This window comes from Ammodytes marinus (assembly GCF_949987685.1).
Source record: "Ammodytes marinus genome assembly, chromosome: 18".
Lineage (NCBI taxonomy): Eukaryota > Metazoa > Chordata > Actinopteri > Uranoscopiformes > Ammodytidae > Ammodytes > Ammodytes marinus.
The window spans coordinates 8,934,954-8,948,794 of NC_137222.1; the positions used below are offsets into that span (position 1 = coordinate 8,934,954).

General features: G+C 40.9%; 1 protein-coding gene across 1 annotated transcript; it reads left to right on the forward strand.

Annotated features, from left to right (window-relative positions):
- Positions 1 to 10,038: 10,038 nt before the first annotated feature.
- Positions 10,039 to 13,825, forward strand: s1pr3b (sphingosine-1-phosphate receptor 3b). Its single transcript, XM_080046787.1, has 2 exons — positions 10,039 to 10,198; positions 10,684 to 13,825. The coding sequence occupies exon 2, from the start codon at positions 10,762 to 10,764 to the stop codon at positions 11,890 to 11,892; it is 1,131 nt and encodes a 376-aa protein (XP_079902913.1). The 5' UTR covers positions 10,039 to 10,198; positions 10,684 to 10,761; the 3' UTR covers positions 11,893 to 13,825.
- Positions 13,826 to 13,841: the final 16 nt, after the last annotated feature.

Genomic DNA, 13,841 nt, shown 5'->3' on the forward strand with positions numbered 1-13,841 from the left:
CACAGTCCAGTAAAATGGCTTTAATCACACTTTTAGATTGCCAACATTTGCTACACAGCGAAGGCTAGTGTAGACGGAAAGATAACCTTAATAGCACTGTGAGTCAAAATCATGGTCAAAGTCTGCATAAACAACAAGCCTGTCTGGACGTGTGCATCAATTTTAAGTGTCCTCTGAAAACACTTACGGAAGCACTTCCGTCGTGTTTCGGCCTACTTCCGTTGTGTTTTGGGCTATTTGCAGCGTTTTTCTAAATGCTGCGCATGTGTTGTCAAATTGATGAAGATGTTTTCTTAATTTGCTTGCGTTTTCTCTTCTTGTATGTGTTTTCTGATGTTGCAGTGCCGTGAGCTCTCAGGGCCACAGTAAGATCCGCTTTATGAAACGCGCACATTATGTAAGTGTTCACTGTATGAATAAAGAGCGATTTAACACTTATATTAACATAAATAAACCGCTTACTTCACCTTTAAATAAACAGCCTTAATGAAAGAAACATTCATTTGTAACTTATTTTATGCAAAGAAAACAATTTTATGTGACTCCCCAGTATTTGCTTACCTGCCATATGTGACGGCTGAACTATTAAAATATTGGTTGGAAAGAGCTAATGATTATAAAAAATGCATTTGTTAAACAATTTGAGGAACTTTGTTTTGTTTAAACTTCCACTTTTTTATTAATAAGGCCTACGTTTAAGTAAACATATTTTTTTAGGCTATAGTTTGAGCATGAAGTGTACATGTGGTCACAAATGGACAAGGGAATTAAAGAAAAGCATGTAAGACTGTGATATTTGGAATTTTATATTTACTTTCCCCTGGGCGCCACAGGATCAGGCTCTTCTCTTATTGACGACAATGTAACAGCCATCCATTCAGAAGTTAGCCAGGCAATGAGCAGTAACTGCTGGACATCAATACAACAAGCTCTGAGTAGTGTAGACCTAATGGACCTGAGAGAGAATGCATTGCTCGGCCTTGTGATAAATGGACTATTGCTGTACACTCACATTAACTGTCTGCAAGGTCAATTCAATTGCACTCAAAAAAAGGAAAGGAAACAGCTCACTACCTAATGCAGTTCCAGGGTAGTAACCTGACTGACAACTTATCACTATCTAACCAAAATAAAGTCTCAACACGTCAGGTAAGGTCAATGCTAAGAAAGGCCTACATCTAGCCTATAAAGAATAAAAACATCAAATTATTGTTGTTTCATATGGTTATAATATGTAGCCCTATGTCAATGCCACCTTAATGGTTTGGATTTATATAACGCTTTATTTCTCTGTGACTCAAAGCGCTTTACAGGGTTCCAGGTTCCATTCATTCACACACAGTCCAGGGTTTTTCCTGCATTCAAAAAATTTTGGCGCCCGCCAAAGGAATTTTAGCGCCCGCCAAAGGAAAATCCTCAGCGCCAAAGTGTTTTTTTTATTTTTTTTTGTTATAGATAAATAAATAAAAATCTACTTAAAACGGCTCCAAATGTGTTTCCATTTCCGCGCCATTCCAGTCATATTACTTGCAATCTCAGTTGTAAAAAAATAAATCAGGTCGGGGATAATCGTTATTAAACTATCATTGTTCCGCTCGCCGGGGCATGCAGGCTTATAAATGCAGCGCACCCTTTCAGCCGTGAGCTCCGCTCGGCCCCTCCCTCACCTGATAGTTAAGCTATCGGCTGGTCCCAGGCCCCCAGGATGCTGCCTTCTCCGAGCAGCCAGCATGGACATGTGGCCAACCCATTGGTATTGCATGATAAGGGGTGGAGCTTATTTTCATGCGGCCCGTAGGCAGATGTCCCTGTCCACACAGTACAAGCAGCGAACAAGATTGTGTCTCTGCACATTTTTTCTGGATATCAATCATAGGCTCATACTTATCTTTAGACCATATACTATTAAAATGTAAGTTTTCTCATTTCAAAACGCCACCTCAAGCGTTTTATTAGCCCAACGGCTTTTAACGGCTTTCAGTTTGTTTTCGCCAGGCTAGATGCTACAGAACGAGACACCCGCCTCCAGTCCGCTACGCTTGCCGCCCTCTTTCTTGATAGGTCCATAATGCCACTACGTCCATGCTACGTAATGCTTTGGGCCGCATGGAATTTCCGGATTATACTTCCTTGTTGCTTCTCTGCGCCTATGAGCAGCTTTCATAGGAATGAATGGGCGCCATGTTTCAATACGGTGTCCATTTCTTTATATGTCCATGGCTGGTCCAGAGAGTAGCAGGGAGATGTCGCGCATTGCCGGGTGTTTTGAAAAACTTCTAGATGACGAGAATAAAGGTAAAACTAATTGTGTTGTCTGAAAACACTTCAGACTCACAACAAACTAAAATTATGTGCAAGATATGTCACGCGCGGACACGCGAGTAACGTGACATACGTGATCGCGAGAGAGAGAGAGAGAGAGAGAGAGAGAGAGAGAGAAATACGACCTGATCTGCACCTCTAAACATCCCGACCAATTTGTTTATTCACTTTAAGTCGAATCACAGACCAAGTAATCACTGAATAAAAAACATCCTGCCACCACAACAGTCAACACTACAATGCAACTGCCTATCCAGCCAGCTCCATGAGACATAAATAAATCATGCCCTTACATTCAATGCTAGCAAAAGACGTGCCCTATCAACACCATTTACAACTGGTTATTTTTATTTTGACATATTTTTATTAAATTATTAAAAATATGTTTCACTTATTTAGCCTATTTCTATTCTCCCTGTTTTCAGTTCAATTAGGCATTTGTTTAAAGTCCAAAGTCATGATGTTTTTAGAAAAAAACCTTGTTAAAAGTAAAATAAATGCATAATGTTCTTAAATCAATGATTAACTGTCTTTAATAATCGTGATAACACAATGTGATTACTCAAAATAATCATGATTATGATTTTTTCATAATCGAGCAGCCCTACCTTCTTCCATGGTTTAGATCAATTAGAAACAATTAAAGTATTAAATAGGTAGGCCTAGTCATTATTAGTATTTTGACTTCATATCTACAGGTTGTTTATTGTGATTTCATAAGCGTCAGTGAGCTCCATGGTAACGCAGTGATTGACAGGCTGACTGAAATGCTCTTGAGCTGGACAGAAACACCCCTCTCCCAACCCCACACCCCTCTTAAAATACACAAACCGTTTGCCTTTACTGTCGCGACCCCAAAAAGTTGGTCGCGTACTGACCCCCCAAAGGCCCATTCTGAGCCAGGAAAAACCCTGCAGTCATACCGGTGGTGGTAAACTATGATAGTAGCCACAGCTGCCCTGGGGCAGACTGACGGCCACTTATGTGGCTTGTAGCCTACGATGTGAAACATAATCTTTACTGTATTTTTGCTGCTGGACGCGCGGTTCGCGAGAAGAATAGGCTCAAGCTGAAACACAGCTGATTTAGCTGTGTATCAGATTGGTTTCAGTTCGGCGCAGCTCAGCTCCAAACTGACACGGGGACAGTATTGACGGTCCCCGTTGGGAAGAAAAGTAAGAACACACACTTCATGCAAAGCGCAGCGTGAACCTGTTGGCACTGTGCGGAGACGCTCCCCTCTCCATCTGATCGCTGAACATATCAGCATGTGTACACGTCATTATCAAATGTAATATTTTCGCTCGGGGCTCCCAGTCAAACCACAACTAATCTTCCTAACAATGGCGACAACAACACTTTCCCATAATGTGAAGCTGATGGCGATTTATTAAAAAAGAAAAGAAAGAAAAGGCGCAGTGCTTCCTGCAATTGGGTTGGATCGAGTCCGGCCAAATTCACACCAACGAACTGCAGCAGAGTGAGTTTGGAAACCTACCTACCTCTTCAGCTGGGTCTCGGAGCTCTTGTTTGGTCCGCCCCCGAGTGCGATTGCTGTATTCACACCTGCCTGAATGATGCGCACCGAAGGCGGAAGTGCACCTGAGTTCGTTTCAACCGAACTAAACACTGCATGTGTGAATACACCCTAAGTTTCCCTGTAAGCTATTATAATAGCCCAACAAACCTCCATGTGATGCACATACTCTTTACTGTGATTGATCACTTTACCATAGGATAAAAAATATATAGATAGAATAGAAACACGTAATAGTGCACTTTATTAATCCTTATGGAACATTGTTAGTAGCTATTAAGGAAAGGAAGGAAGCACTTTCTAATAGTTCATCCTTTATAAATGGTTAATACATTCAAACTAATGGCTGATGATCAATAAAGTATGATGTGTAAGCACTTTATATGTCGTCTTGGAGAAATTCCTGTCTGAGGATCTGAGGCCATGATTTCTCAGCAGGAAACCGATGGATTGCCTAATCCGGGTAGGGAATGAGTTCTTATCCCAAATGAAGGAATTTGAGTGCCTCAGGGTCTTGTTCACGAGTGAGGGGACTAGGGCACGACTGTTATGGATTTTTGAGTGCCGATGCAGATTATTTTCAGAGAAAAATTACAATAACGATTAAATCTGACGATTTTTTTTTTTAAATCCCCAAAATATATATTGAAAAAATTTACTTAAAGAGGACCTATGATGCTTTTTGACTTTTATGACCTATAAACGTTGTTATGATGATTCATAGTCATGCTTAACCATACTAAATTATGAAATAATGACTTACATGCATTTCGACGTATTCCCTGCTGACCGTCTGGGGTGTCTGTGCAGAGCACTAAACACTATTCTAGCCAGTCGAGAAGTCACGTCTTCAAAGCGGTCTACCCTTTCATAATTTGTGACGTCGCATAAAAATTTGTGACGTCATCACGCGGATGTTTCCATGTATGGTAATGCTGTCACTTCCCTGTTCGCGTCTGCCTCGCGCCCTTATAGGTCCATGCTCGCGCTTCCCGCCACTGAAAGTGTTCCGGAAGGAAGCCAATCACAACGGAGTGGGGTTTGGGGGGGAGGGGAGCGAAGATTGCCGAAGCACAGCCGGAGGGAGCGGAGATGCCCGAAGCACACACACTCAAGTGTTGACAGGACGTGCTGGATCGCCAAAATAAGAGAAAGAGCTTCCCGAAAATCTACATAGTTTTTTGTGATGTGATTCGTGTCAGGTTGCTCTATAGCAGTGTAAAACAAGAAATTAAGACCAGAAAAGTAGTATAATAGGTCCTCTTTAAATATATATAAAAACACTAGGGAGGTGTTTCAGACTCGTCCAGCTGAGAGGATGCCTAGGGGAAGACCCAGGACTAGGTGTAGAGATTATATCTCCACAGGAAGCTGAAATGGTCAATTTTTGGGTGCTGTTGGTTTGGATGGTACTACGGTAAAATGTAGTTTTGTTCTGATATTTTATTACCGTATACATAGGTAAGGAAAGTATTAGATGTGCTCCAATGAACCAGAGCAGGATGTTTCCCTGGCTTGGAACCATGCAATTATCACGGAAGCCCTCAAAATGACTCTAGTACAGAAAAACTGTGGCTTCTGGGGTTTTCCATGTTCAGTGTTAAGTGATTTCAGTCCATTAAACTTATGCTCGGATTGAAACGTCAGCCAGTTTGACACAGGATAGTCTGTCAAGGTGCCAGCCATAATAGTATTATTGAAGTCAGACCCAGTGGCAAAATCACCTTAAGCCATCTGATTAATCTCTCAACTGGATGAAAATGAAACGGAGAATTAAAAGAGTTGCACTTAAGAGTGAAAGAAAAAAAGGTAAGAGCACTAAGTATCCCTTCAGCAAAATGAAGTGACAGATCTAAAACCCTATTTCTGTTTGTGTGGCCTTCTGAAGTTGGCAGATCCTAGACTAAACTGTGCCACAGATGAAATTATGCCTCCGAAACGTCTCCAAGGCCTTGTTCTGTTAAGTTGCATGCAAGCGCCTAGAAATACTGCCGCCACAAAGCCACAGGGCAGGAGGGGACTGTCCGCCTCAGATTTGGAGCCCAGCCTCACAGGGTGTGTTTTTGCCTCAAAACGGCGATGGTAAAATTAAAGGCAGGGTTGTCATGTAATTGCAGATGGATGTGCCCACTGCCCATGGCTCTGACCCCAGCTCTTGCACTCTAATGAAGGGTTGAGAGCTTGAACAAGGCAAACCTCTGCAGAGTAACGGCTACACTGATGCCAGCCGAATAGATTTTTTAATGTGCTTATAGCACTAAAGCATGGGGTCTTTATTCTATCCGGCTAGTTTCATTTAACCATTAGTTCTCTGCTTAGAACAAGAGGCTATCATGTTACCGGTCACATACACTGCATTGTAATCAATTATGAATATCCTTAGTATACTTTATGTGTGGCATTTTTGAGTGTGCACTGCTTTTATATTGCATTATGATTAATAATATATATCCTGATAAGTTTATGCCGAGTCAAGAGTTAAATGCTTTACGATCCCCAACTACACTAACATGAGATCCTGTTAAAAGATATTTAAATTTAAAAATTATATATTTGTATGTCAAATATAGGCTATAATCTGCAATCCCTATCGTGTGATTTTTTACTGTCATCAAACAATTTCCAGCCACGGAAAGCTAAAACTCATGTGCTGTACTTCCGTACAATTCTGAAGTACTCAGGTACTTCAATTGAATACTTCCATTTTGTGGGATTTGTTGTACTTTTTACTCTTCTTTTACTTGGCAGCTGTAAATATCCATACACTATTTTATTTTACATACAAAACCTAAGGCTGATCTATAAAATATGATGCATTGTTATCGATTAAAATGATAACTATATAGTGTTAAGTAGTAGTACTAGCTATAGCTGCACCATGACCAGTTGCAACTTTAACTGCCGCATAACTAATACTTTCAGTTTTTTATTCTTAAGTAGTCCACTTTTACTTAAGCATATTTTTTATGTGGTACTTGAACTTGTAATGAAATACTTAAGTGTAGTATGTGTTCTTTTACTTGAATAATGCCACGTAGGGATGGGGCTGATCCGATCCAGTATCGGTATCGGGTCTGATATGGCTGCAATCTACGTACCGGATATCGGGCTGACAACTCCGATATAAATCTTCTTTTATTATTATTATTATTATTATTATTATTATTATTATTATTATTAATTAAAAAAATTAAAATAATTTCAACTTTGAAAGAGCGAGCGAGAAGCGTGAGCAGGCACCGACGTTAGATGGAGGGAGAGAGGACTCTACTTTCTAGTTAGACATACAGTACAGTGTGCAGTGTGTTAGCCACTGAGCTAACCTAAGCTATCCCCAGTCAAGGAAGTGGACAGGCTTCTGCACTGTGCAACAAATTCTATTTTAATACAGCCAGAGAGAGGAGGACGGTGCAGATAAACACACCACCACACATTCTTGTGGGGCAGAAGTGATCATTGAGGGATTATTTTTGTGTGAATCTATAATTTGTATTTTCAATAACGTATTGCCTTTAAAATAAATCTATGCATTTGTAAATATGTCTTGCTCTTTTAAATTAGAATTGCTGTGTTGCTTAAGCCTTCCTAGCCTTACACATAACATCACCACCAACAAAGAAATGTATAATATGATATCGTATCGGACATTATCGGTATCGGCCGATATCCAAAACCCAGATATCGGAATCGTATCGGAACTAAAAATAGTGGATCGGTGCATCCCTAAGTGCCAGTAGTTCGTCTGACCACTGACACTGTCACACAGAAACTGTACACTGTAATGGTCCAGGGAAGGCTGAAGTTGAGGCAGTGGAATCTTTCCCTGAGGAATGGTTTTAGCAGCTGTGAGGCCAGCTACTCTGGGGGCGGGGGGGGGGGTGTTTACATTGTACATTACTTTCAAATGAGGGGGTTGCAGCTTGTAGATTTATACTTAAATGCTATAGCATTATAATGACAGGAAATCACACATATGGTGTATTGATGATTTAGGGGACATACGTACAGCTCCACATGGTGGAAACATGGCGGCACTGAGAACTTTAATTACTGTCCTGCTGACACAGATGACGGGAGAATCCACAGCCATTGCTCAAACCAAATAAGTGGTAGCCTATACAGTTTAGTGAGGGTGGTCCTGCAAAAGTGAAAAGCCCTCCACCCACCCCATTCTACCCTGCAGTAGTCTATGAATACAAATAGACGTAGACTCACTCCAACCACATATTATGGGTTTGTTCTTGCGGATGGTTTCATATTTGGCTCAAAGTTAATGTAAATGCAGATGTGAGCCCCACATCACTGTAGTTTGCTGAAAAACCCAAGGTTTTTCCAACCATGCTCCCAGTCTGTTAATCCAGCTGCCTTGACGTAGACCCACTCTGTGATTGGTCCCAGATTGGCTGCGGGTCCAGAGTAACTATTTGGCTTTTCCCTGAGATTTCCCCCATCGCCGCTGGCACAGTGCGACCTGCAGGAAATGACTGGGAATTGTGACTGTAACAATGCTAATGGACCAATTCCAGACCACAGCTGTTTATTCAACCACACAAAACATTCCTCTGGGTTAATAACCACAGACACTGGAAGGGATCCACTATTTAATGATTTGGTCTGCGACAAAGTACAGTATGTGCTTCGTTTGGGGAAAATTTGCAAGCAGCTAAATGAGTGGCAGCGTTTAAAGTAAAGCAACAAGTTTTTTAACGTTTGAGACGGATCCAGCGCGCTATGTTCATGACTAAATTTTTCTTGGTGCAATTCCTGGTCTCTATTTGAAAATAAAGTTTATTGTTTCGGTCACATTCAGGTCATTTTATGTTTACATTTAGTCGGGGGAAGTCTTCGAGTCTCCGGCAGTGTAGATTCCACTAGGCCACATCTATTCCTAAAAGTCATCATTTGTCTTTCTTCCTCCCAGACTCTCTGAGTCTTTCTGCTTACTGCCAGCCCTGCCTATCCTTCCTGGATATGAGGTCACGACAGTAGGAAGAGAACAAAGGACGGGCTGCAGTCGTCTTCACTTAAACTCTTACAACATATTGAATGCTATTTCTCCTTCTTTCTTTTTTTTGTACATGTCAGGCAGGAACACAGCAAAGGAAATGAGCTACCATAGTAGGCTATACACTATTGGCTTTTGTTGTAATAAGCTATAATTATGAATTGTACGTAAATGTGCAGAGGTTCGCCTTTTGCTTCCTTGTACATAATACTACTGTGCACTCAGTTATAAGAGAGTTAAGTCCTAGTTTTAGCAAATTCTCTATTATAATTTTTGATTTTATTCCAAGCTCGATTATATCATTCAATAGGCTATATCTCTCTATTTAGCTGACTATAGTGTAATTTAAGATAACAATCTTAAATAATTTATCAAGCTATCTTGAGTTAATAACTGCCTGAGATACAGTATTAATATTTTACCTTAATTAAATTGTTCAATAGAAGCTAAGCTAGCTGACTATCTTAAATGAATATAAGATAGGTTCTGTTTTACATCATTAAACGTTCAAGTAAGCTAGCTAGATATCTTAAATCGTGTAGGCCTAGCTAGCTATCTTGAGTAGCCTACTAAAGGCCTGATTAAAAGCTTAGTTTATGCAACCTCAGCTCCCTTTCTTAAATTATGCTAACTGAAGACTGACTGTTTTACATCAATTAAACATTCAAGTAGACCTAAGATCATTTAAGAAAGATATTGATTGATAGCTAGCTATCTGAAATTATTGTTCCTGGATTCAAAAGCTTTTCAAGCTTTTCAAAAGTTTGAGAAATGCTAACTTATTGTTTGTAGTTTCGGCTAAAAGCTACCCAAAAATTACGCAGGCTTTTTGTAAAAAGTAGGGTAAATTGACAGAAATGTCACTTTCCTGCAGGACATTTTGTTAAATCCTGCACAGTATCCTATGACTCCTGACACGTTTTCACATGTTTTTTTTCTTCTTTTTAGGCTACATGTCTGGGAAAATATTATCGCAAACATATCTTTAAAAAACATCATTAGGTTCCACATACCTCCAGGCTTGGACACGCTTGATGGATTTGCTCCCAGCGTCTCTCGGCTCTCCAGCAGCCCGGGCTGAGGGAGGAGGAGGGAAGGAGGAGGGCGAGGGAAAGGGGGTGGCTGTGACTTTCAGCCCACCATCGACAGCCTCAGAGTTTAGAGCTCAGTGAAAGATGACGAGCTGACTGCTGCCGCTGAACGAAAGAGGAAGAAGGAATTAAAAGTTTCATATCTAGGAAGGATACGCGGAGAATCGACAACTCAGCAATGAAATGTATGTCTTTCAGTGTGCGTTTGACTTCCAACTAAACCCTGACTGCAAGCATCCTGCGGTAAGTTTGCTCTCATTTGGGGGGGAAACTGCATAAAGATCCTCATTATGGGTTAAATAACATCGGTGCAATGTTATACACAATGAAGTGAAATCGATTATCCTTAAATCTTACGGTACAAATGAAGTATAACCCAGTTTTCTTAAAATCCGTGGAAAAGATTAATTGTCAATGGTCCAAGATTCCTTTGTAAACAAACAAACTGCATCATGGTTTATTTTGAGGTCTATACAAGCCTAGGTTAGGCTTAGGCCGATATGTTTTCAAGGCTAGGTTTTATTTTTTATTTTATTAGTAATGACCTCTTGTTTCCATAGAAGTTAGGAAAACTAGGCCTACTTTACAGTTAAACTCCAACAGACCAAACTGGAACGACTGAAGGCTATTAGCCTACTGGACAATGACAATATAGAGTATATTGACATAGCCTATGAATTGGTTGCTTTCTCTTATCGCACTCACGTTCCTCACGTTTCCAATTGCAGTTGAACAGGACGGATCTGCTGACACTGGACTCCTTGCCAAGCTCCTAACATCCAGTGTCAGCAGCCAACGCTTTGAAGATGATCAACCCTCAGATATACCTCCACTACAACTACACAGGGAAGCTGGACCATCGGCCCAGTGTTGGCGCTAGTGACGGCTCTGTGGACACCAAGACCATCGTGTTCCTAGTCATATGCAGCCTCATCGTGCTGGAGAACCTCACCGTGCTGGTGGCCATATGGAGGAACCAGCGCTTCCACAACCGCATGTACTTCTTCATCGGCAACCTGGCACTGTGCGACATGCTGGCCGGGGTGGCGTACCTGGTCAACCTGCTCCTGTCCGGAGAGAAGACCCTGGAGCTCTCACCTGCCCTCTGGTTCGTCAGAGAAGGGAGCATGTTCGTGGCACTCGGTGCCTCGATTTTCAGTCTCCTGGCTATTGCTATAGAGAGACACCTGACCATGATCAAAATGAGGCCTTATGATGCAAACAAGAACTACAGAGTGTTCCTGCTCATAGGGGCCTGCTGGCTGATCGCGATATCTCTCGGCGCTTTGCCCATCCTGGGTTGGAACTGCCTGGATGACCTCCCCGATTGCTCCACCGTGCTCCCTCTCTACACCAAGAAATACGTGGCTTTCTGTATCATAGTTTTCATAGTTTTGCTCTTGGCCATGTCCGTCCTTTATGCCCGCATCTACATCCTGGTCAAGTCCAGCAGCCAGAAGGTGAGCAAGAATAAAAACTCGGAGCACGCCATGTCCCTTCTACGGACCGTCATCATCGTGGTGGGAGTGTTCATCGCCTGCTGGACGCCCATCTTCGTGCTGCTCCTGGTGGATGTGGCGTGCGAGCAGCGCTGCGCCATCCTCTACAAGGCCGACTGGTTCATCGGGGTGGCCGTGCTCAACTCGGCCATGAACCCGGTCATTTACACCCTGGCCAGCCGCGAGATGAGGCGGGCCTTCCTGGGTCTGGTGTGTGGCGTTTGCTACAGGGGGAAGAAGGCCTCGGTGACCGGCAGCGGCAACAAGCCGTCACTGGAGCCCAGCCGCAGCAGGAGCAAGTCGTGGAGCAGCCAGAATAACCCCAACCAGAGCCAGAGCCAGCAGAGCTCCAGGCAGGCCGAGCAGGAGACGGACACGGCAGCAGCAGCCCATGGCGAGGTGTCAGTGGTGGCAGGAGGGGCTGACAGAAAAGACTGAAAAATTATATACACAAGGAAGGAGTGATTTCATAGTGTATAAGCTTAATGAGTTGAGTGAGTTTTTAGTAATTTTTTGTGAAATGTAGCTTTTAAGCAGAGGCTGCATATATCTGCTGCATCATCCAAAATTTAAAAGCTTATCAAAAGGTCCACACTTGGCATTAGACTGGTATGAGGCCAGTAGGTTCAATGACACAATGTGTATCTATTTGTTGAGAAAAGATCATATTTCATCAGGGTCCAGGGAGGACCGTGTATTTGCAAATTTGGCCATTTTACAGTTAACAAACGCAAAAACTAGTTAGTTCTTGAGAAGATAAACCATCTGGAAATCCCATTGGATTATTTAAAAAAATACTCACTAGCAAAAAGCTGAATATGGGGTAGTTTTTCTCTGGCGTTTTATGAGATTTGTGGTTCTCATAGGACAATGGCGATTTGCGAATGGACAGTGCTCTTACCGTTGGAAGAAATGTCTGTGGTTACAGATGTGACTTTCAAAAGAAAAATAAGTAGTGAGAAAAAATCACCTGTAATGAATTTAAAGTGCAATTATAGTTATCAAATAATGTAATGAAGAATGATTGTAGACTAGTGTGATGACAAGCAATGGGAATTATTTATTATTCTTTGCAGCCTATTCTATCATTTTGCATTTACTCAGTAATACGCCAGTATATACTGTGCAGTTACTGCCATGAAAACTGCATTATAAATTGTATATGAAATGTAAATAAGATGAAAACAAACTTGCTAGGCTTTTTCTTTTATATCAGTAGCATCCTGTGCAAAATGAACTGTTACCTCTGTATTAAGAGTTAATGTAACTGATGCACTTCTTTCTACATCAGTAGATATAAGTGATACCAGGGCTCCACCTAGTGTATTCTAATGGTAGTTAATGAGCTGAATGCTGACTAGATTCCACTCACTACATGCTGCATGCTACATACATTCTCAATTAAGAACCAGACTGAAATAATCGTTTTTCTTTGTGTGTGTGTGTGTGTGTGTGTGTGTGTGTTTTATCTGATAATTGGTATTATTAAGTGGAAAGATTTTGTATCAACTTTAAAAGCATGAAGCTGGTAAACTGCAGGAAGATACAGTACATGTGAATGCAGCATGCAAAGTAGAAACAGTGTACTATATGCATATATCATATGAATATGATGCAAGACTCTAGCTTTGAACTCTTTTATATATAGTCTATGGCTTTGACACATTTAAGTAAACATATTGTATAAAGAGGATTCGACTGGATCGACTTGTGTTGCCAGTAGGGAGCCTACAATATAGTGTATTAACTTAAAAGTAGAATCACCCACATTACAAATAGATTAATAAAAAAATGTTTTCCGTTATTTTTTGTAGTGGCATCTAGCCATGCAGGAAGTTTTGATGTTGTATGTGTCCAGACATCAACCTCTTAAATATCATTAACATTGCTTAACCATCTCTGTTAGTCTGGATAATCTATAAACTTCACTGTGAATCTTTTTATAGATAATTTTTCCAAAAATTTGCAGCAGTGTGTTAAGTGGTTAATCCAGATTAACAAAGATGCAGTTCATGGATATGGTTTCAATCTCAAAATGTATGCAAAAAGATCTGTGCAACGTATTGCATGGCAAGATATCATTAGAATCAAGTGAGGAAAAATGTATTTTTCAAATAAGTTTGATTAATCAACCTTTTAAAGGAAACTGTGACAACACTGTGGCTAAATGTTATGCCATAAACTGTGACAGTGATTCTACACATTCACGGTTTTATTGCCAACAGTCATACAGAATAATGATAAACCCATACAACCAAAAGATTAAATCTGTAAACATCATTTGGATTTGTTGTTTCCTTCTTTTTATTTCCTTTTTTTCATTGATTTTTTTACTATATTTGTTCCAAAATAGTGAGTTTCTGTGTGATTCCCTCCGACAAAGATTT